This window comes from Sarcophilus harrisii, chromosome 1, assembly GCF_902635505.1.
Source record: "Sarcophilus harrisii chromosome 1, mSarHar1.11, whole genome shotgun sequence".
Taxonomy (NCBI): domain Eukaryota; kingdom Metazoa; phylum Chordata; class Mammalia; order Dasyuromorphia; family Dasyuridae; genus Sarcophilus; species Sarcophilus harrisii.
Genome location: NC_045426.1, coordinates 64,345,785 through 64,370,460, shown reverse-complemented (window position 1 = coordinate 64,370,460; position 24,676 = coordinate 64,345,785). Strand labels below are relative to the sequence as shown.

At 38.2% G+C, this 24,676-nt stretch overlaps 1 protein-coding gene across 3 annotated transcripts in view; it reads right to left on the bottom strand.

Annotated features, from left to right (window-relative positions):
- The window catches only part of VOPP1 (VOPP1 WW domain binding protein), a 175,301-nt gene that overhangs the window by 12,859 nt on the left and 137,766 nt on the right, over nt 1-24,676 (bottom strand). For 2 of the 3 annotated variants that reach the window (XM_012543712.2, XM_012543714.2), the window contains exons 3-4: nt 21,998-22,075; nt 13,943-14,079 (exon numbers count right to left, since the gene is read on the bottom strand). In XM_012543712.2, coding sequence (XP_012399166.2) covers nt 13,943-14,079; nt 21,998-22,075 — 215 coding nt within the window. Of the gene's footprint in view, nt 1-13,942; nt 14,080-14,270; nt 14,403-21,997; nt 22,076-24,676 lie in introns of those variants that run through there. The other variant, XM_031957055.1, reaches the window with a different exon arrangement.

Below are 24,676 nucleotides of genomic sequence, written 5' to 3'. Positions count from 1 at the left end.
ACATATTAACCTGCCTTTCATCTCATGACCCATGGGTATTGTACAATTATAGGAGAAGTCTACACAAAGATACATCTGGGAAGAGAAATGAGCTAATCTGTGTGATTCTGGCTGATGGCTTGTTAATGAGACAACTCTATCTACCCATTGGCTTTGAAATAGTATTTGCACACATACATAACATTGTCAATCACACCAAGACATTATCATCAAACTCTACAGTAACTGGAAAGAATACTGAATGTTGAGTTAAAAGAACTGAGTGAATCTGGTTTTTCTACTTACTGTTTATTACTATTTCACTTCAATCATGTCTAACTCTTGATGAACCCATTTGGGGTTTTCTTGGCAGAGATACTAGAATGGTTTGCCATTTCCTTCTTCAGCTCATTTTTACAGGTGAAAAAACTGAGGCAAACTGGAGTATGTAACTTGTCCAGAGTCACATATTAGTAAGTGTCTCAGGCCAGAGATGGACTCAGTAAGATGAATTCTCCTGACTCCAGGCTTAGTGTTCTATCTATCCTTATGGCACTTCCTAGCTGCCCCACTACCTGTTTGACTTTGCATTAATTATTTACCCACTTTGGGTTCCAGTCTCCTCATCTATTAAAAAGTTGTTGGACTAAATGAGCTTTAATAATTTCCAGGTTTAAAATCTAAGGTATATGATTGATTCTAAGTATCTTTGAATTAGCAAGGAAGGTATTTGGGTGGCTACTAAATGATTTATATGGAAGCATGGAACTACAGACACACAGAACCATACAGAATTGCACTGGCCCAGGCAATAATAATGCAGTCAGTTTAGGTCACAGGATTTAAAACTGGAAAGAACCTTAGAAATCCATTGGTTCAACAACCTCATTTTACAGAATGAGAATTTTACAGAAGAGAAAAGTGAAATCCAGGAAAGTGCTTCATGCAAATAAGAAAGAATATGAGATAGTTGAGGAACCAGAAGAAGTATCCTTGTCAATTATGGATAATACAACTTGGATAAGAGTAGCAGAGGAAGACAAGTCAGATGTGAGCTGCCAGGGGTACCCTGAAGGCTTTCACTGAGATCTATGAAAGTATTCATGTTTATAAAAAAGGAAACTCATCTTTGGTTGCTTCTCTTTGGGAAAGCTTTTCTCACATTTACATAAAGCTTCAGAAGGCTGCCTCTCTTCTACCAGGGCTTCTTAAGCTTTTTCCACTCACAACCCCTTTTCGCCCAAATAATTTTTATGTGACCCTGGGTGTATGAGGTATATAAAAGAGGTATACAAATCAAACACTGATGATAAATCCTAATTTCATAACTCCCCACATTCAGTTCTGAGACTCTAAATGAGATCAAGAAACCACAGTTTAAGAAGCTGGGCTTTGTATTAGTCTAGTCTTGAATCTTTGGGCCAGAGAATCAGACTCATTCTGAGCATTGTTACTAGTTATCATTGATGCTACTGGTGACAGATGGCAGAGTCAGAGAAGGATTGGGCATGGCTCTCTGGCAGGTAGAACTGCTTTCTGTCTCCTCCCCAAAGCAGATATATCATAAAGGACAGCACTTAGTGTACAGTATGAGGATTAAAAGTCTGGCTTGACTAGTAATGATGAACCAGAAACCTATCATTTTCTTAAATCTTAAATGAAAGCAAGGGCTAGACTAGATACTCTCTGGTTCCCTTACAACTCTGGATCTATGATTCTATGATCCGTGCATATTAATTCCTGCCACTTAGAGTTTTAAGAAATTCAAGTTGTCTCCTCAGCTGACTCTCAGAGGGGAGAAGTGTATCTTATTCTTTTTTCTTTCCTCACTCCAGGTATTGATCAGAGGGAAATAATATGATATTTCTTTCAATGTTTTCCTTCAGAAAGACTCAGAGAGAGAGAGAGATACAGAGAGTGGGGGGAAGGAGGGGAGAAAAGACAGAGGCAGAAACAGAGAGACAGACAGACATACAGAGAGACAGAGAGAGACAGAAAAGGAGAAAGAGAAAGAGAAAAAGAGAAAGAGAGAGAGAGAGAGAGAAACAGAGAGAGAGTCAGAGAGAAAGAGAGAGCAACAGAGTGCTCTTTTGCCAGCTTTAAATGAACAGCCCTTAATATATTTTTGGTCTGATAACCAATTTCCATGGGCCGGGAATTCAATATTACTTGATAAATCCCCAGGCCTGAGAGGCCCTGTCTCATTTCTTCCAAAATCAGGAATCCCCATCTCTAACTTTCATAATTATTTCTCCCTGCTCTTTTTGGATATCTGATAGATTTTGCCTTGAGTTCTTTCTTCCTAATCAAAGAAACTGCAGGATGATGTGCACAGTGAATTCATAGGTGATGACTAGAATTCCCAGCTGTCTCAGCAAGCCAACAGGAATCTATCATTGCTCTACAGTGGCTGCCTGATGAAATGGAATGGACTCTGTGAAATGGAATCTGTTGGATATATGGCTTGGTGGTTAAAACTACTCATTAGATTATAGCTAAAAAATATAAAGGGCTCCTTCTTCCTTACCAGACTATTAGTAGAAAGGAACTGTTTGATTTCCATTTTGTGCTACAGGCCAAGAAGAGTCCAAAAAAGAATAAGAATAAGAGATGGATGGGTGGCAAATGAGAAATTAAGAATGACTTTTTGGATACAACATTTGGGATCTGGAAATAGGGAACCAGAAAAAGACAGAGAAGAAGCTAAATGAGCCTGGGCATCTGTGGCAAACCAGTCCGGGACAACTGCTCATCCTGCCCTAATCTTCCATGAAAACAGATTACTGGTATGAACATGGGATTTGAATATGTCACTGTTGGAGGGGATAACAGAGGTCTTTTGGTTGCAGTCTAAAACTCTCAAGAAACCTCCCTGACACTACTCTCAGTGGAATACCGTAGAGTGGAAGACAGTTCTAGTCAAACTCTGTTCCTTCCTGAGCAAGTCACCCCTGTGTGTCTCAGTTTCCTCAACTGTAAAATAAAGGACCCTGTAACAACCAGTTTAGCTTTAAGTACATGCTCCTTGTGATTCCTAGAAGACATATCATACAATTTCTTCTGGAAGATATTCACTAATATCTACATTCACTAATGTGGAACTCACCATCTCTTGGGACAGCCTAAATCTATCCCTCTGCAACTTCAATCATTTCATCAACAAACATTTGTTGGGTATTTATCACCCACTACTGTGTTTTGTTTTTTGGGCAGACAATCAAATGATTGTTTCTTCTACAATCCCCATAAGGGCTTGGATACTTACAGATTTCTAGAATATTAAAATTAGAAAGACTTCTCCAATATCCTCTTCATTTCAGGGATGAGGAGAAGTCAAAGTGCTTTATTCAACATCGCACAGAGATTTCAGATTTTCTTTCCAAAATCCACAATTTTTTAATTGGACTACAGTAGGGAAGCTGGAGAGGATTTTCAGTTCAAGAATGAGTAGGATAGAGAGCTGAGATTGGAAATCAAGGCTAGTCAAGTGAAGTTAACATAGTACTTAACATAATAATCTCACCTTACAATACCAAGTAACAAGACTGATTCCATGAGGCAAATGAAATGATGTTTCCTTGCTCTGAATTCTTGGTGCAATCAGAAGAAATCACAATCGTTTAATGTCAGTTTAACTTTTCACTATGTATCTTTCTCTGTGTGTCTGTCTCTCTGTCTCTGTTCTCTCTCGACTGTTAATAGATTTGATTAACTCAGGATTCTAATCTGTATCCCTTTCAGGGAGGGTACACATCTATGAAAAATCAATCTTTTAAAAAGTAGTCAGGAAAGAGTCATATGAGAAGTGAATGCTTATGGAGGGACATGATCTCAATTCTCATTCTCTCTCTCTCTCTCTCTCTCTCTCTCTCTCTCTCTCTCTCTGTGTGTGTGTGTGTGTATATATGTATATGTATATATATATATATATATATATATATATATATATATATATATATACATATATATATGGAAAGGGAATAGATTTTTCCATTGTGGTTCCAGATGGCAGAACCAGAAGATAAAAGTTAAAAGGAGGCTGATTTTAGGTTTTAATTCAATATAAGAAAGAACTGCCTACGAATGAAAGATCTCCTAAAATATAATAAGTGTGAGTTCGCCATTACTGAAAGTCAAAGACTCAAAGAACATTTCATGTAGAGATTCAGATTGGAAGCCAGTAGAAGAACTCTAAGATTCCTACCAACTTCAGGGTTCTAGAATACTCATCATCTAATTATGGAATTATGTATAGAAGAACTGCACATGTTTAACACAGATTGGATTATTTGCCATTTAGGGGAAGGGATGGGGAAAGAAAGGAGAAAAAAAAATTGGAATCTAAGGTTTTGCAAGGGTGAATGCTAAAAACTATGCATGTGTTTTCAAAATAAAAAGCTTTAAAATACTTATTGTCTGAGATTAAATAATGAGGTTTAATTATTTTCTATGTTTAAAGTGTTGATTGTGCAAGCTACACTGCTGTTTGTTTTTGAGAGGCATTTTGGCTTAGTGGATAAGAGTCAAAAGGCCCTAGTTCAAATCTTATGTTTTAGACACTTAGCAGCTACATGATACTAGGCAATGACTTAACGTCTCTGTGTTTCACTTTCCTCATACATAAAATGAGAGGTTTGGAATCAAAGGTTGTAACTTGTAACTATATACATCTATCATTTTTTTTTTCAAAAATGGCTATGATACTCAGGCATACATTTTTTAAAATTCTCAGCTAGTAATGACAAAGTAATATAACATCTCATTATTAATGAACTTGCTTTAATGGCAGTGGAAAATTCTGGATATTTATGCTGTATGTACAATTAGACCCGAAAAGAACTAGTAATTGAGCTTTTAAAAAGAAACCTCAGCTAATTTAGCTTCCTTTTATTGGCCATCTCCACTATCAAGCATTCATGAATTCATGAAAATCATTTCATCTTTCATTTCATCCCCTGAATGCTCAGTGACATGAAATCTTTCTGAATTTGATGTGATACTAAGGAAGCTGGAAAAGACCCATCTGAGAACCAGCTTTCTTTACCAGGTCCCTATCTTTTATTGAGTATCTTCAGGAAACTCTTTGCTTTAAAGGGGCTTCAGAATCTCGGAAATGATTTATATTTAGAGACATTATTTAAAGAAATTTGGAGCAGTTTGGGAGAGAAGTAGGACAAATTTCTGCCTTTACTCCACTACATTGGGAGTGATTTATGAAAACCAGAATGGACCAAGGGAGAAAAATCAATCTTTTAGAAGCACTGACAGAGAAGGTCTAATGTAAACAGACTAGATAGAGCAATGAACTTGTTCTAAGGAGGACCCAAGTTCAGCCCCTGCTGTGGATATTTCCTAGTTATGTGACCTTGAGTAAGATATTTAACCTTGGTCTCAGCTTTAGTTTACCTGTATGTAAAATGGAGCTAATGACAGCATTAGAGACTCATGATGAGGATCAAATAAAATAACATATGGACAGAGTTTAGCAAGCACTACATAAATACAAGAGATTATTATTTCCTACCATACTAAGTTAACAGGAGAAGTTTTCTTTGAAGAAAAGACAACAAATATCCTCTTCTCTACAGACATTCAATCGTTTCAGGGGTATGGAGGAGAATTAATTATGAAGATCTTTGGGCAATTTGTTAACCTACTTATTGGCCTTGATCATCTCTCAAAATATTTCCATTGTCAAATACAATTTCCTTGTCTTGAATTGGGAATTTCGTGATAGGTTTGTCACTGGATTTGTCGATTCTTAAATAAATCAATACTAGAGACATAAGAAATCAAAGTAGTGAGAGGGAAAGGGGAAGGATATGGGGGATGGGCTCAAATAGAGCACTCTAAGATTTACAAAATACCTACAATACCCCTGCATAGTGGATACAGAAGTATTATTCTGTGCAATTTACAGATGATAATGAGAAAGTTGTGGTAGTTTGTCCAGAGTCACACTGCTAGAAATCTGGAGGCTTTATCACCTTCCTTTAGCTCCATTAATTTCTTATTATGACATATTACTGACCCTAAGAGGATGAAAACCTCTGGAAGAATTATTAGATAGATTAAATACTCTCTGAGAAATTATTCATCCTTTGTTTTCAAAGAGAACCAATAACACCAGAGGGTGATGTTGGATGTCAGTTGAATTTAAGTGAGGGAGAGATGGGCAAAATCATCAGTCTCTCTTCCTCTCTCTGTCTCTGTTTCTCTCTGTCTGTCTCTCTGTGTGTGTGTCTCTCTCTATCAATCATTGGCCCTGGGATGCAGTGGATGCTTCTGGCATCTTTGATGTCTTATTAGGCTCTAACCATTCCACAGCAACTATTTCAGTCCCTCCATAGCCATTCAATGAGTTCACCTGCCCATTCCACCAGGGAAAGTCTTCTTGGGAGTAGATATGCCCTTAACTCACCCATGGATTTGAGGCCTAGAGATTACCCTCAATCTGGCTCAGCCCATCTGCTGAGGAGGTTTTACCAAGGTGTGGCCATAAGCACGCTCAGCTCCTTGGAGCCACAGGTGAGAACTGGGTGAAGGTGGACACCTTTGGAGGATAAGCAGCCCTGCAAAGGTTTAACAAGCCTCACACCAGAGATGCTGGTCCTCCCAGAACATCTCATACACCCTTCTCTGAGAAAGAGCTAAAATACAAAGCAGGATAATCCCTACCCTTAAGGAAACAGTTACTCAACCTTGTGAGCTCTCCATGATAGCTGTGCTTGGAAACCATGATGAACTCCTGTTATTTGATACCCACTAAGCCTTCTACAAGGGCTTTCCACACAACAAGCTTTCAGTAAATATTTGTGGATTAAACACACGATATTCACTAGACTGAAAAACTAAGACATAAAATTAATAACTGTCGCTGAGATACCAAAAAGCTGGCATTTCTCCTACGTAGCAGGGAACGGAATAATGTATCCTTACAAGGTAAAGGAGATGCCAGGGAAAGAAATTCCTTCCCTTTAAGGCATTCAGAGCCTAGAAAAGGGATGGTAGCCTGATGTATGTTTGGGAAGGAGTCATATTATGTTCCCTCTGGGGATTTTGTATGGTATTTTCACTTGATTCTCTCATAAAGAATTTGCTCTGCTGTTATGGAAGGCCCCTGGATGGGTTCTGAAGTGAGAGTAAGTTAGAAAGAGAATTTTCTTTCTATATCCTCAGAGAGATTGATTCAAGCAATTTGTACCTTTGGGAAGTTTATGACTAAGATTCAAAACCCACTGGCTTAAAAGACCTTTTGTAAATCCAAGTTCTCTCCCCACTTAGGTAAGGAAGAAGGCTTCCATTGATGTCAAATGAAAGGGGGACTCAGTCTTGATGGGTTGGGCGATTTGAGCCCTTCCGTGCCGAGGAGATCTTTGAGGGCATCATGGGATAATCAAGTTCAGGCAAACATTTCAGAACATAGCTGTTTCTCATTTTCAAAATTCATCACTACTAAGGATTCCAGATTCACAACTTTACGGTTTGTTTTAGGAATTGAAAATGTCCAAATGAATATTTATAATCTGCAAATATACAATCTGTAAAAACATCTGCAAACTCCCTGAGTTTATTTATTTAAAATATGTGCATAAGTCCCTGGGGCAGAGACTGCTTTGTACTTTGATCTATTCAATAGCTTGGACACTTCCCTTGTTCAATGGAAATACATGATATTAACTTCAGTGAAAGATAATCTAAAGAAAAAAACAAATAGCCTGACTTAAAAAAAAGCAAGCCATTTCCACTTTTAAAATCCTCTAAATTTCCATTACAAGCTTTTGTAAGAAGATGATCATCACCTCTTTCCCTACACAAATGGATCAAAGAGTTCTGACATTAAAAAAAAATCCTAGGGAAATGATTAGCACCTCATTAATATACATCAGGCCCCTCAACTTATGCATTCACTGATTCAAGAAAACTGAAAATCTTTTCTTCCCTAAACTTGCAAATAGGATTCAGTGTCAACAGACCTAGTCTCCCTCCTGGCACAAGAAATATCTAAACTGTTAAATTTGTATCATTCAGAGAGTTGGAAGCAGTCTGAGAACTTGTCTAAAATGCTACAGAGGAAGAAACTCAGGGCTACAGTGGGCATGTGACTTATCCAGGATCACTAAGTAAGTTAGTATCAGAGCTTGGTCACCATAGGGTACCCTTGGTGATAAGAGTAGCACCTCCCTTTCATGGTTTTAAGGATCAAAGGAGATAAAAGTTATAAAGTGTTTAGTACAATGCCTAGTATATTGTACATATGTGGCTGTGTGTGCATAATATGTGTGTATATAATAATTATTTTTATGTATATATATATACATGTATATATACATTCACATACACACAATTCACTGTATTGCACTGTATGTGTATACATAAACATGTATTTATGTATAATGTACATATACATATCTATATAATATATAAATATACAATTCATGTGTGCACATTATATATATGTGTAAATTGTATGCATAATACACATACCTATATAAAAATTATGTATGTGTATATATACCTGCATATCACATTTTGTGTATGTACATATAAACATATTCCTACTACAACTTAGTGCTCGTAAAATCATAGATTCAGAGCTAAAATAGATAGAAGAAATCATCTTACCAATAAGGAAACTAAAGTCCCCAAACCCAAAGTCATACAGTCAACAGTGCACTCCATTGCACCTCCATTCCCTGATTCCAATTTCTGACCAGTCAATACTTGCTAGCCTTGAGTTATCTCAGGGGAGCAGGGAATCCACTACCTACACACCCATGCTCCCTCCTTTGACCTTGTGAAGCATTTTGTACCTTTTTGATGGTGCTTTCCAGTGTAGTTATATCCAATTTATTTTAGTATATCTTATTTGTGTGTAATTGTTTGCATGTAGTCTCCATATTAAACTATGAATTTCCTGAGAGCAGGAGTTGCTTTGTCTTTCTTTGACTCCTTAGCAACACAGTAGGTACTTGATGCTTGCTGACTTGCCTTGTTAACTAGAGCTTTCCTTTTAGACAGTCTTTGAGGGCAGGAACTGCCCTGCACATCTCCATGTTCTCCAAGCATAGCACTTTAAAACTACTGAGAACTCAACTTTTATTTCTTCAATCAACCATACAGATACATACAACTAAGTACCTAGGGCCTACGGTTACCACCATATTTTCACATTTTCTCTTCTCACAAAATTCCATCAAAGAGATTAAGAACTAACAGACTAGTAATAAATTGAACACCATCATCTTGTTCAGGAAATGTGGGATTTAGCAACTATTATTTTTTTTAAATTCCTATTTCCAAATATTTTACTAGTTTGTGGTGGGGACGGCGGGAAGTGAACAAGCTGCTCTTGCCAGTAAAAAGGATGAACAGGAGCATGTAAGGATTTTTGTTCATCAAAAAGAAAGAAAGAAAACCACAGGCTAGAAATGCTCTGACTCATCCAACAACGAAGTTTTTTTTGTTGTTAACTTTCAGTCAGAGAAACCAAGGGGTCAGCCCTTTGCAGTGTGTTCTAATTGTACTTTTTCATTTTAAACCTGGACTTTGTATAATTTTGGTGGGAGGAGATTATCTACAAAAGAGGAATGAAAGAATTTCTGCAGCTTGGACAGTCTTGGAAACTGAGTCAGCCTATCAGAATGTTATCCTTTTGGGGGTATAAAGGTGCAATCTCATGAGACCTGAAGTTACAGTTGGCTCCATCAACCAACAAGCATTTATTAAGACCCTACCAGTGCTAGGCACTAAGGGTACAAAAACAAAAGTTAAACCATTTTTGCCTTCAAGAAGCTTACAGTTTAACAGAGAAACAGTATATATATATATATATGTATATATATATATATAATATACTGCATATATTATGTATGATAATCATGCATTATATATTAGACAATATATATATATTATATAATATATATCTATATTATCTAGGTATAGACAGATACATACAAAGACAATATAATCTAACCTGGGCAGTGAGGGGGGGAAGGGAAGCATTAGCAGCCGGGGGAACCAGGAAAAGCTTCCTTCAGAATGTGCCAATGGAGATGAGGGCATATCCATGGAGGGCATGAACTCCATGTACGTCTAAGGGAAGCTCATGAGTATGGGACCAAGCCCGTGTTGGAATCCTGGCACGTATCCCAGCACTGGGAATTGCTTGGGGATAATGTGTGTGTGTGTGTGTGGATACACACACACCCACACACATATATATGTATATATACACACATCTTTATGTATACATATACATACATGTGCACACACAGAGATATCACAATCCACATGTGTATATATGTGCATATACATGTGTGCATACATAATACATGTTCCTAGAAGACAATAAATATGTATTTGTGCCCCTGGGTGAGCAGAAGCTAGATACGCAATTCCATCAAAATGTACTCAGAATACTTGTCTTCTGTCCTCTTCATCTCTCCTAGCCAAAACCTTTCATATACTTGAAGGTCTGTTCCAAATACTACCTCCCTCAGAGAGCCCTCTCTCATTTCCACCAAACAAGATAAGATCTCTCCCCCTCTGGATCCCTCCTGCACCAAACAACACTGTGCACTACCTTGTATTATGACTATTCTAGTAGAAGGAATGTGTCTTACTTCCCTTTCTGTGCTCTTCAGTACCTAGGACAGTGCCTTGCTCATGGGGGTACCAAGTAAATTCTTAAGTGGTCCAAGGTTTCCTAGCTGGACAGATATTTAAGTATCTAGTCCAGCTTTTATATTTTTCAGGTAAAGAAACCAAAGCCAGAAGTAGTGAATGATCTTAAGAGTCTGAATTTGAACCTGGGACTTCTAGTTCATCCTCAGAAAGTAACTAATCAATCAATAAATCGATCAAATCAATGTGCATTTATTAAATGATTGTTATAGGCCAGACATTGTGTTAAGTTGCGAGATTACAAAGACAGAGAGAATGTCAAGAGATGAGAGATGGCCTGTCTTGTTCCTGGAACAGTCAGAAGGCCAGTGTCATTGGACTGGAGAATTGTGAGGAATAATTGTTGGGGAGTTAGACAGGTACAAGCCAGATTATGAAGGGCTATGAATACCAAACACAGCATTCTGAAGTTGATCCAAGAGACGATTAGGAGCCACTGGACATTAAGGCGAATTGTCCTAATTTGCACAGTTCCATTTCAAGCATGACAACCAGACAGATATCCATTTGAAGTACTGGCCCTTGGCCAGGACATGCTAAAAATTCCTTTTTGAGGAATGATGCTCTCATCTCCCTTCCTCTGTTTTTTATGCATTTCACCAGACTTTGGGGCACAGCTCTAATTTGTAAAATTTGTTCATCACAGTCAACTCAGATGATGCAGGTAACTTCCTGACATACTGTGATAAGCATCTCTATATTATGGTTCCAGGAGACCCAGCCTTCTGATTCTTTGGTTTTGCTGTTTGACAGAATCCCAATTATAATTAGGGATTAATCATTTCACACGATGACAGAAATCAGTTTAACTTCCTAATATAGCAACGAGGAAACTGAGGCTCCAAAAGTTGGACATCTGCTTGTGGTCAATTCTACTCAATGAAATGTATAAAGAGATGATAGAGAGGGAACCCTTCCAATTCTAAGTTTCTACGAATCTATCGACTTCTTTACCTCTTCCTATATGGAGCATTTTAAAAAAAATTAAGCCAATTTTCTAGATGAAGTCTGGCAAATTCATTCTTTATTCAACAAAATTCATGATTTTTTATTATGTGCAATGCTCCCTATATTCATGAAATCATAGATATAGTATTTATCTTGATGGGAGGATGTTCATTCTGAAGCTATACTTAGGAAGGATGCAGTAAATACTCCATAAACACTGCCCCGAAGGCATTATTAGTCCAGTAGGGGGAGATGCAGATTCAGGAATATAATGAGCTATGGGATCAGTTATATAAGGTATGCTTCCCTCTGGGAAGATCCCGAAAGGTTTCGGATAAGAGGTAATAACAGAGTGGGTCCTTGACACATCTGCAGGATGTCAACAAGGAGGGCTGAATTTGGGAGCAGGGCACTCTGGAAACGAGACTGACTGAACAAAGGAAAAAGATAGTAAGTACTTATGTAGCCCCTCCTATGTGCCAAGCACTGTGCTAAGTGTTTTACAAATAGTATCTCATTTGATCCTCAACAACAACCCTGTGAGGTAAGTGCTATTATAGTTCCCACTTTACAACTAAGAAACTTGAGGCAATCGAATGTTAAATGGCTTTCCTAAGATCACACAGCTAGTAGACAGGAGGCAGGAGGCGAGAAGCTACAATACAAATTTGGAGGAAATTGGGTAAATTGCTTTGGCTGGAGAATTAGAATAATAAGTAAGCTTGAAGTTACTTTAGAATCAGTCTGTGAGGAGGAAAGTGGCTTAAAATGTCAGGCTAAGGAGTAAATGGAAAGGTCTCTAAACTATTTTATTTTACTTATATATCCCTAGGGTCATGTAAAAATTTCTTAGGTGAAAAGGAAAAGGAGCCACAAGTAGAAAAAGTTTAAGATTCCCTGAAATAAATGTCGTATTTTGTTTTCCTCTTGGTGACAACTTTTGCACAAACTTATGTGGGATTTATTTTTTGGATGGGGGAAAGGATAGAGGCTAGATTTCTGATTTGTCAGTGTCAAAAATTCTCATTGTGGGAATTCTCTCCATCAATGTAGGTTGACAATTGTAATTTAGTCTTAACAGAGCTTCTTGGAACATTGAGAAGTTAAATGTAAGATATCTGGTAATTAAATATGAATGAATGCACGAATGAATGGACAAATAAATCCATGCTTGCTGCTATATCCACGTTGTTTCCCAAGATTTTCTTTTGATCTTGAGAAGTATAAGATATTTAGTAATTAATGTGAATAAATGAATGAATAAATGGATAAATATCCATATTGTTTCCCAACATTTCCTTTTAACTTTGAGATGTTACATATAAGATATTTGGGAATTAAATGTAGATGAACAAATGAATGAAGAAATAAATCTATCCTTGCTGGAATATTCATATTATTTCCCAACATTTCTTTTGACTTGTAGTATTTGCTCTATCCAAGAGCATTTCTAAAAAGAAAAAAACTGTCATGATGGTAATCACAGTTCCCATGGAAGAATAATATACTTCTGACATATTGCCAGGAAGTTTTGCAAACATAAATAGTAAATGAATTGAGTTCCAGTAAAGATATCCTCTGCATCCCATGTAAATTCATCTTCGTTGTTCAGGAGAGGCCATCAACCTTTCTCTTCTCCAACAACACTGGCTTCATTGCTGTTCCTTGCCCAACACTCTATCTCCTGACTGGGTATTTTCAATAGCTGAAGCTCATGTCTGACCTTTCTCATCTCTGCCCCCTGAATTCCTTCTTCAACTGCCAGCCAAAATCTTACCTCCTTTGAGACGTCCTGATCCCCTTAATACACCTTTCCTCTATTTATTATCTCACTTATCTTGAATATAACTTGTACATATATAGCTATTTGTGTAGTCTCTCCCATAAGATTGTACGATCCTTGGAAATTTGTGGTTTAGTCATTTTCAGTCTTTTCTGACTCTTTGGGGATTTCTTGGCAAAAAAACAGAATTTGACATTTCCTCGAAAGCAGGGTCTGTCTTTTGCCTTTTTTTGTATCACTAATATAGTACAGTGTGTGGCACATCGTAGGTACTACTTGTCTGACTTCCTGACAGGGTCAGAAGGGAAAATAAACCAGTTTTCCTGGATTTAAAAAGTATTAAACCAAGTTTGTGTGAACTATCAAAAGTAAGTTCTGTCTACATGTCATGAAGTAACCTTCCAACCAGCACTTGATAGGGAATTTTAAAAGATGAAGCTTGAATTTCTATTTTGTGTGTGTATGTATGTGTTTGTATATTCCCTACTGATGCCATACAAAAAAGTACACACTTAAAGGCGAGAAGGAACATGGCTGATGGCTGACCTGCTGTTGGGTTGGCGGGCTGCCTGGTGTAGGATACATTAAACGTTGGTTCTTCAACTAGTGGCGGTGGATACATCCTCCTGCGAATGAAGAAGCCAGCTCCACAACAGAAGAGAACACCCATCATCAGAAGAAACCTGAAGGAAGAGTAAGACCAAAAATGCAAATTGGATTGGGTTCTGGGTCAGAGGGAAGGTGATGCAGGAAAGGCAGGACCTGGGATGCTCCCGAAAGATGAAAATCAGAATTCCTCAAAAAGTATATTTGCTCCATTGCTGAATCCTCTTGGGATACAGTCACTGTCAACACAAACTACCAGAAACACTACCTTTCAAGAAGAGGGGCATAGGGGATCCAGAATCCTGGCAGACTCATAGTGCTTTACCCTCAATGGTAGTACTATCTTATTCCAAGAAAATGTGTTGGGCAACATTCAGGTTCCGAGGTGTTCTTGATCCTTGGGATCTAGAGCAGGGTTGCTAGGCAACATTATGAGATGAGTTTTACCTGGCTCAGGGAATCCTGAGACAGACTTCTCTGCTCATTTATTTAGTCTCTGGACCAATGTCACCAGCCTAATCAGAAAGCTCTGATATAAGCACAAACTTAAGTAGTAAGAGAAGGACTGGACTTAAAGGAATAATGAGGAATAAATTCCCTTGATCCTCAGTCCTAAAATTAACCCCCCCCACTATTTTTGATATTTTTTTTTACCTGCCCTTCCCTTATTCAGAGAACTGTCCCCTAAATTTTTTTTAAAGAATAAAGGAGGCTTAAAAAAAGTAGTGTAACAAAACTAACCAAGACATCAAATGAGTCAGTCAGTAAGCCTAAAGATTTAAAATAATCAAAATATGAGAAAACACTTGTCATGTCATGTTTGGGTATGCTATTCTCTAAAACAAATCAATCTTGTTGCCTACTCAACTTTCCATTCTCCAGTTGCAAAGGTCAATCAATATAACTGCGTGAATTTCTCTATATCTTGCCTCACCCCAAGAGGACAGCGTCTTTATTGAGAAAATAAAAGGCCCTTTTTATTGAGAAAAGTGATTGTTATTGATGATCTGAAGCCATACATCTGTGTCTATTTAAACACATTCAGATTTAGTATTCGTTACAAAAAATCTCAAGTATTGGGTGGAGAGATCATAAACTTAAAGCTGGAAAGTGCTATCAAACCAGATAGTCCAACTCCCTCATTTTATAGATGAGTAAACTGAGAAGAAAAGTGATTTGCCTGAGATCATATAGGTAATAAGTGTCTGAGATAGGATTTGAAACCAGCTTTTGACATAAATTCTAATCCTATGATGCCTCTGGTCATCAGGACAAAGGAAAGAAAAACAAAACAAAACACAAATGACATGGATAGAATTGGATCAGTGCATCATAGTTCGATGGAAAAAAGCACAAGACCACATTCCTGTCTTAATTCTGCCATTTCCTAGCTACATAACCACAAGTGATTATTTTGAGGCCCTCTGTGCCTCAGCTTCTTCATGTGAAAAATGGGGACTAAGAAATTTTTTATTCCCTAGCTCATTAGGTTATTCATAAATGTCAAAGCACAATGGAAACCTAAAGCATTTTTATTTCCAGTTTTTGCTCTTCCACATAAGATGGAAATGATGATTGGACCTGAAGGGCCAATGTGAATTATTTCCAAGAGTCAGACACACTGTTCCCCACAATTCACTACCATCAGTTTTCTTTGTAATATTAGTCTTCACAAAAGACCCATATCATACTCTAGAATAGCTCTCTACCCTAAAGATATAGTAGTGAAAAAAAAAAAAGTAGCAAGAGGAAAAAGGAAAAAAAAAACTCTTAGTGGAAAAGTTCTGATGAGATCATATGCAAATCATGAGATCTCAGAAGGACTTTTCCTTGCAAATCTGTCAGCCCTGGTCAAGGAGTGGGGCAGTCATAGGCCACAGATGGATCTGAAGCAAGCAGGAGGATGGCCCGCAGGATATTCAGTTATCCAAACCTGTAATGTAAATCCCACAGACAAGATGCTGGGATCCCACAATGGAACTGCAATTTCCTCAAAGCCCGATCTCTCTGGAGGAGACTCACTGATAATCACATGGGATCCACTGGGAGAGTTTGAGAAGCATTTAATATGAGTAATAATGAGAGTTGCCAGTGATTTCCGCTTGGGTGACAGCTGAGTTCCCATAGCGTGGGAGCTACCAGTGCTGTTCTCAAAGTCATAGATCAATGTCAAGTTTGGTCATTCCCTAATCTTGTGAGTGGGCAAGGGCTCTGAGTTTCTCAGTTGCATCTTCTGTGAAGTGGGCTAATGATGTTTGTATCCTCTCTTTCACAGCGGAAACTTGCTTTGTAAATTATAACACTGTTATAAAAATATGAACTGTATGTTCACATTGGAATACCAGCTAGGAGAAATGGTAGAATTTGTTTGACCAAACTTCTTTATTTCATTATCTGTTCTACTGATCAACATCCATGGAGCTAAGTCATCCCAACTGGAAACTGTAATGACTAAAGAAAGAATACATAGAAGGAATTTTGGATTTTTAGGTGGGAGGACATGGATTCAAGTCTCTTGCTGTGATTCCCTGTGCAATTCTGGGGAAATTCCTCCTCTATAAACTTTGGTTTCCTCATCAATAAAATAAAGAAGGTTGGTTTAGATGGTCCTTAAGGTCCCTTTCAGGTCTAAAGCTATCACTCTATGGGCTCCAATTATGATTTTTCCTTGACATAAACTTTGGCTTACTTCAATTTCTCCTTTCTTAGATGACATTTTCCTATCCTCCAACAGGTGAAACAAGACATTGTCATATCCATCAAAAGAACTAAGGAAATTCATAGCAGAGCTCACTGTTGCTTTCCTCAACTGAATTTTTTTTTAAAGCACAGTTTTTTTTAAAGCAGGCTGGAGACAGAGCTGAGATGCTTGTCAGTAGATATGGTCACTTATTCTTGAAGGCGAGGGTCCTGAGCAGAATATATTTGAAAAAAAAAACAAGTTGATGAAGGGAAGAAGCATGTGAAGATGAAAAATGGGAGGGAAGAGATAAAGAGAATTTGAGGGAAGGCAGAAGGAATTTAATAAGAAGCTACAGTTCTTTGAAGTGCTATGAGTTATGGTTTTGATTGTTTGTGAGATACTCCTTTTCACTGTCCTGTCTTGGAGACCTTCCCAGAAATTCAGGAATACATATGCCTTTTCTATCAATCTATTGTACTCTGCAAACCAGAAAACAGGGGAGACTAGCCCTTTGCTCCCTTTCCCAATAAGTGGTCATACTTCCATAGGATGTGAATTGAATTTTCTAATCAACGATGTTACTCTTCCCTTTTGTTTTCAAAAATTCTGTTGTTTTGGATCAAGGACAGATGACCTTTTTAAAATGAAACCAGAGAGCTTCCTGGACAGTAAGGGAGCTGAGGGAAATCCTGCTAGTCCAGGAGCTGAAGCCAGAAGGGAGTTATTGTGGTTACTGGACTGGACTAGCAACAGTATTCAGCCCAATTTAAGGCAAGGACTGTGTAAATCTAGTATATATAATTGGTGTGGGAAAAGTCTACAATGATGGGGCTGAGTTTGGGAATAATGAATTGGAAATAAAAGGAATCAGGTGATATTTTCATGACTGGGGAATAACAAAGTTGTAGCAGCCTTGGATCTTTAGGGATATTGGAAAAAAAGAGTTTTTAGCCAGAAAAGCTCAGTTTGAATCTTGGCTTTAATACCAACAATCTCTGTGACTACAACCAAATCACCTAAACTTTCTGAGCCTCATCTGTCAATTAAGGATACTTGTGATTATATTACTCAACAAATTTTTTGTGAGAGAAGTTCTCACTATGAATAAATGAAAAGGTTTTTATTAAGCTTTTATTCTATGCCAAGTATTGTACTAGGTACAATACTAGGGATGAAAATACAAATCAAAAATTGTTTCTTCCTTCAAGGAGGTTACAGATGGCCACCCCTATTGGAAAGTTACAGCACTGTAGAGGAAATGTAAGGTAGAAGATGGAAAAACTCGATCCAAGAACAATGGCAGAGATGACTGATTCATGGTTCATGGCTTGAGAACTGGAATTACTGGGTAACTTTGTCTCCATCCCCCTTCCAGCCTGATATTTTTTAGCTCCTTTTTATGACTATAAGTTTCTTGAAGGAAGAAACTGTCTTTTAACTTCTATTTGTACCCCCAGCACTTAGCACAGAACCTGGCACATGCTTAATAAATGTTTGCTGGTTTGATGGACTGACTAGAGCGTGCAAACTCAGGTTGGCTTTGTCCTTAGTCAGAGTTAGGATTACAGTGTCTCTATGCATAAAGATCCCTTCCAGCTCCAATATTCTTTAATTCTGTGGAGTTGTAACAAACTAGAACTGCTAATCTTTATGTTATCATTACAAGGGTTATTTGTGTTTGGCTGGAATAAAGTGCTCTAAACATCTCTCATGGGAATATGTCAGGAATCAAGGAAGGAGAGGGCTATTACAGAAGGAATAAGAGCCTGAAATTTCTCCCATCCTATGGGGGAAGCTGGTTTCCTCTCACTTCAAAGGCTTCCAGGGAGACCACTTTAGCACCAAGGAGATACATTTAGCCAAGGTAGCAAGTGGACACAGCAGATGCCCTCCAGGTCAGGGTACTGGCAGTTTCTAAAATGATTTTTGCCTCAAATAAATTTTCTTTTGATCTCTACGGAAAAAGAATCTGTTGTTGGTAAAGGAGATTAGAAGAACGTTAAAATGAAAAGAAAAACCTGGGTAATGACATAAACAGGAGGGTGTCTATCTTTTGGAGCTTCCCTTAATCACACAAATTGGGGCGAGGTATCCTTATGTGAAGGAGAAATTCTGTGCAAATTAAATGGTAAGTGTTTAAGTCTCTAGGGAAAGAAGCTCTCAGAGTCTGTGAGGTTTATCTTTAGTGATGGTAACTATAACAGCAAAATAATTACACACAGAAAAAAAGAGCTATGGAATGGAAGCAAGCCATCTTTTATTTCTTGTGCCATTCACTCCTGCTTCTCCTCCTACTTAGGTGAGTGTTCTTTCTTCATCTCCTTCACTGGCTCATTTTAAGGGTCCTTTTAAATTTTAGGTTTCTACGAGGACTCTGTTTTTTATCTTAATATTCCAGTACTTAGTGCAGTCTTTTGCACATAATACATCCTCAATATGGCTTGACTATCTGTTCCCTTCCTGAGGAATCTCACACCTGTCAATTGTCACTCTATGCAGATGACTCTCAACCAATTCAGTTCTGATCTATTCCCAGTATGTTTTAGGCAAAGTGGGTCACTATTTCTTAATCATATCTTCCAGTCTCCTGCTTCTCTCCATCTTAAGTTTCAACTTCATGTTATGGTGCCTCAATTCGTCCTTTATCCAGTGCTCCATCTCCCACCCTGGGGCCCTGAGCCCATGATTATTAAGAGTTCTCCATCTCTGGTTTATCCCAAACCCCAACATGCTGGTCCGGGTATCTTTATGCCATGTCATCTCACAAATATTCTTTCCCCCAGTTTTGTCTCCTTCAACTGCAAGAAAAGTAATCATATCAACACGCCCAAACTAGGAAATGGATTGACAATCAATTGTGCTATGTTTTCACTAGCCATTCTTGAGATTCTCCAGAATAACTTTCTGCAGCCACAATGGCTATTGTTGTCCCCTATTTGAATGTAAGCTCCCTGAGGATAGGGACCATCTCTATATCCCTAGAGCTTTTCATAGTGTCTGATGAGTACTAAGCACTTAATAATTTTTTTTCACTTATGGGTAAAAGCTATCCATTTCTCTCTTTTTTGTTAAAGCTTTTTATTTTCAAAACATATGCATGGATAATTTTTCAACACTGACCCTTGCAAAATCTTGTGTTCCAAATTTCCCCCCTTTCCCCCATCACCTTCTCTAGATGGCAACTAATCTATGTTAAACATGTTAAAATATATGTTAAATCCAATATATGTATACATGTTTATACAATTATCTTGCTGCACAAGAAAAATCAGATCAAAAGGGAAAAAAATAAGAAAGAAACCAAATTAAGCTGTACATTTCTTGTGGCTAGAATGTAGCACCCCCCCACCTCCTCTTGTCTCTACCTACTGAAATTCTTCTCTTACTTCAAGGTTCAATTCTTATTGTTATCCTCCATAAATTCTCATTATATCCCCTTTATTCATCCCCCTATCTCAACTCCTGCTGAAAGTAATTTTCCTTCTCAAATTTTCCTGGAGAACTTTGTCTGAATGTCTCCTTTGCTATTATTATATTCTGCCTCATATAATATTTATCTATGTACCGATCCACTACTATTGCAAATGCCATGAAGGCAAAGATAATATTATTTTTCATTTTTATATTTCCAGCGCCTAGCATAATGTCTTTGTAGGTGCTTGACAGATGTTTTCTGAGTGAGAGAAAGTTTCTTTTATTTCCCCCTTTCTCAGATATGTCCAAGTATCCCCAGCATATGGGAAAGAAACAATCACCCCCTTAACCCCATTATTTTGTCTGCTATGGCTCACAAAATCAAATAAGTTCTTGGAGGGAATCTTCTACCTATAGTCATGACTGTTGGATCTTGAAAACACCTAATTCAAATCGAGCTCTGTTGCTTAATTGGACATCCCATAAGGAGGCAGCTTCTTCCTTCCTCCAAACTATAATTGTATCTTCTCCCCCTCAAAGCGTGCAATGGCTCAAAGCGTGCCATTGTTGGTTCCTGAGTGACAGAGCCATACACGTGGGGAGTTGCCAGCACCACTGTCCTAAAGATAACATCAAGCAAGAGGTGACAGACTCAGGATGCAGAATGAGACACATTTTTGGACATGGCTGAAGTGGGAATTAGCTTTGCTTGACTGTGCATATGCCATGCATATCTGTTACAGGACTTTTTTGTCAATTTTTTTGGTGGGGAAGTGGGAGGAAGAAAAAATAAATGATTATTTTTGAAATACAAAAAAAATAAAATGCAAAAACTTCACAAGCAATACAGATAAGATTAAGGAAACTAGAAATTATTGGAAACTATTTGAATGCAGGCATTCAGCCTTTCTCATTTCAGTATCTGCATCAGTGCTTACACAGTCTTGTACATAATAGGCACTCAATAAATATTTGTTAAATTGAATTAATTCAGTGTAAAAAAAGATTTCCAGGTGACCTGAAACTCAAGATGAGAAAATTAGTATTGTTTTAATTTGTTGAATACTAATTCTTCTTGCCACTTAGGCTATTTAGCAGTAGTCCTACTTAAGAAATTAGTCAAGAGCAGAATATGAAGCAGTTTCTCATTTTCAGGCACTTCAAGAGTCCCTTGATAGCTTTTGTCTTAGCTCTGGAAATGGACATCCAGCTGATTCTATCAAGCTAGGAAGGCTTTGAGTAAGGGGGTCTGGGAATTGATTATATTTGAGGTCCAAGGCCCAGCTAAGACTTTGAAAGCACCTTACTGTCAAGGTAGGTGATCATTCTTTTTTTTTCAGGCCACAGCAACTCATCAAGACTATTAAAAATCATGAAACAGGAACAGTAAGCAGCACCTATATCTTTGAAATTTAACTACTGAATTAAGTTAAAGAGAAGAGCTGAAGGATGTGGGAATAGAATCGAGTTTCCAATGTGGTTCTCTAGGTACCAAAAACCATTCATGACTGGTTGATATCAACATCAAAGTAACCATTTGAAAATTTGATTTCCTATACAAAATACTGTCCATAACACAATACCTGAGGGAGAAGGCAGGTGAGTTTAATGGGACTCTGCCTTCATCCTCACTTGGCAACCAGTCATACTGGGAAACAGTGGCCAGATAAATGAGGATCACAGATTTAGGTCAGTTTAGGGGTCATCTACTTGAACCCCTCCATTTTGCACATGAGAAAGAGGCTCAAAGAATTTAAATGACTTGTTCAAGATCTGACTGGTGGTGTAGGGGGTAAGATCTGAACTCAGGTCTTCTTAACTGCAATCTTGACTCTTGATTCATGACCATGTTTTCTCTTTAACAGGTAAACCCCTCTCTGTAGTAAAAGGTGACCTACCAAAAATACCAGAGCCTCTGTATGGACAGCGCCCGCACACAGCATCTTGACCCGCAGCAATCTTCATAGGAACGGCATCTGCAGAGGAGAAAAATAAAAGAAGCCATTGGGGATCACTCATTATCTCAAACAAAAACTGGCAGCTATCTTGGAATGGGCACCGAGGCCGGGAACAAAGGGTAAAACGCCTTTCTGAGTCTATTTGCCTTTAAATGCAACTGATTAAATAAAAAACACCACTGAGTGTGACCGATGGGCTAACACTGCCTCTGATGTAATTAGATCGTCTTACAATAGTAGGGTTGAATATGTCATCACACACCTGAAGACCGAACCGTGAGCTGTTGCCATGGTCGCATGGGGCACAGCTGGTTTCCTGACTGGCAAACAGGAAAATTGCTTAGGGAACCTGAAACCTGCTGGCTTTTGCTCTCACCTCTGTCCCTCTGTCTGTCCATTACAGAGAGAGAGAGAGAGAGAGAGAGAGAGAGAGAGAGAGAGAGAGAGAGAGAGAGAGAAAGAGAGAGAGAGAGAGAGAGAGACAGAGAAGGGGGGGAGGAGGAATGGAGGGAAGGAAGGACGGAGGGAGGGAGGAAGGGAGAGAGACTGAGAGACAGAGAGAGAGAAAGAAAGAGAGAGACACACAGAGACAGAGAGAGAGAGAGAGAGAGAGAGAGAGAGAGAGAGAAAGGAAAAAGAAAAGAGAGAGAAGGACAGAGGGAGGGGGAGAGGGAGAGAGCTTCAATGGTACTGGATTCACCAACACCTGTAAATAAACACCTTTGAAATCTTTTTTGGAAATACAACGTTCCAGTCTGGACGAGGTGCTGAGAGGGTACACTCCTCCCAAAGCCACCTTTACCATACTCAGGTCTCTTTCAGGACAGCGGGGCAGAAGTACGCTCAAAGCGAGGTTCACTTGTTTGAAGGGAATGGACTGACTGCAAATGTAAGCCATCAATGATTAAGGTCAGGGAAGGTAACAGCAACAAAGAAAAGGCTTAATATAACGCTGCCCCACTTCACTCTGGGAATAGTACAACCCATTACAAGAAGCTCCAGACTTTATGGCTATCAGAAATAAGGTCGAAAACCAGAACAATGTCAGTGGGTTCTACTTTCAGACCCTTCCCTCCCAAAAAACATTTCTTTAAAAAAGCAGCTTCTCTCCTTCCTTAGCTCCCAAACTTTTGTCCTTCTTGAGATCAGGTTTTGCTTTTTTAAAAAAGGAAAAGACGTGGACCCTGAAGGCAGCTGTTCTACTTTTCCTCTTTCAGATTTGCATGCAGTGCAACAGAGTGGAACCCAAATTTAACAGTAAGGGAGGGGGAAATGTAGATTCCAGATTTTTTTGTGACTAAATGATGGCAATCTAGATAGATGCCAATTCTTTTTTAAAATAAAAAATATAGCTGGAAGAAGGGGGAGGGATAGGGAAAAGGCTTTATTTATACAAGGAAACATACTTTGCACAATACTCTTGAGTTTGTCTACTGTGAACAAAGAGGGCTGATAATAACATCAATTCACGTATTAACTGGCAAATACTAAATGTCATTTTCTGTTTAAGAAAACACTGTCCACACAATGAAAGGTATATGGATATAATAGGACAATGACAACAAAGAAACATAAAAAGGTATAAGGAAGTCTGAAAAGGACAAGCCTGGGAGGTTGTAAGATTATAATGGATAGAACATCATCTTGGGACTCTGAAGACCACATCTAGGCCCAGCAATGTGTGGTTTGGCTTTCTCAGACCCTATTGGGCCTTAGTTCCCATGCCAGTAAATTGAAAGAACTGAACTCTTACATAATAGGTTTCTGCCAGTTATAAATCTATAATTCTGTGATCTTTAAGGCATCTTGAGCTCCAGTGTCAAATAAGACTATCATAGAAAAGCAGTGAAGTTTCTATGTATTTCTATGTAAAATATAGTTTCTATATCCTTTATATATTCTATATACATTATATATGCTATAAAAAAGCATCTAATATGGTAGGAAAAAATCACCACTTCAAAGGCTCACCTACAAAAAAAGATGCAAGATATAGGAATGATACAAGATTCCTTGAAGCATATAATAGAGACAACTTTGTTTCACTAATCTCTGATAGTGTCAGAAAAGTCATAAAATAGAGAATCAAGTGCTCAGTAAAAGTCTCGGATTTACTCGGATGTGAACAGGTCCAAATTTAAAGTGGGATTGCTTACAAGTGGTGAGAGGCTCCAGAAGCTTTTTGTGGATGATATGATTCTGTTCCCATTAAGTTACAGAACAATACAAAGCCCCTTAAAAGGAGGTCCACAGTTACTCAAAAAGGTTTGACCTAACCATCCACACAGGAAAAACCAAGTGGATAAAGAGTGTCTATCATAGACTACATGAAGAAACAATGAAACTAGTGATATGATCTACTTACTCTTTTTGAAATTCAATCTTGAACTGTGGCTTGGGCATCCCTAGTAGGCTAGGGAGAATGATAAAGACAAAACTCTAGTAGATAAATTCTATCTGATGTTCATAAGTTTGGGGTGCTGAGAGAACCCGACAATAGACCCCTGCTCCTTGCCAAATGGCAAAAAATCCTTTCTTTCATTGCATTTCCTTCCTGATTTGTGTATTTGTATATGGTACTTAAATGGTACAGTGGATAGAGCTCCAAATTTGAGTTAA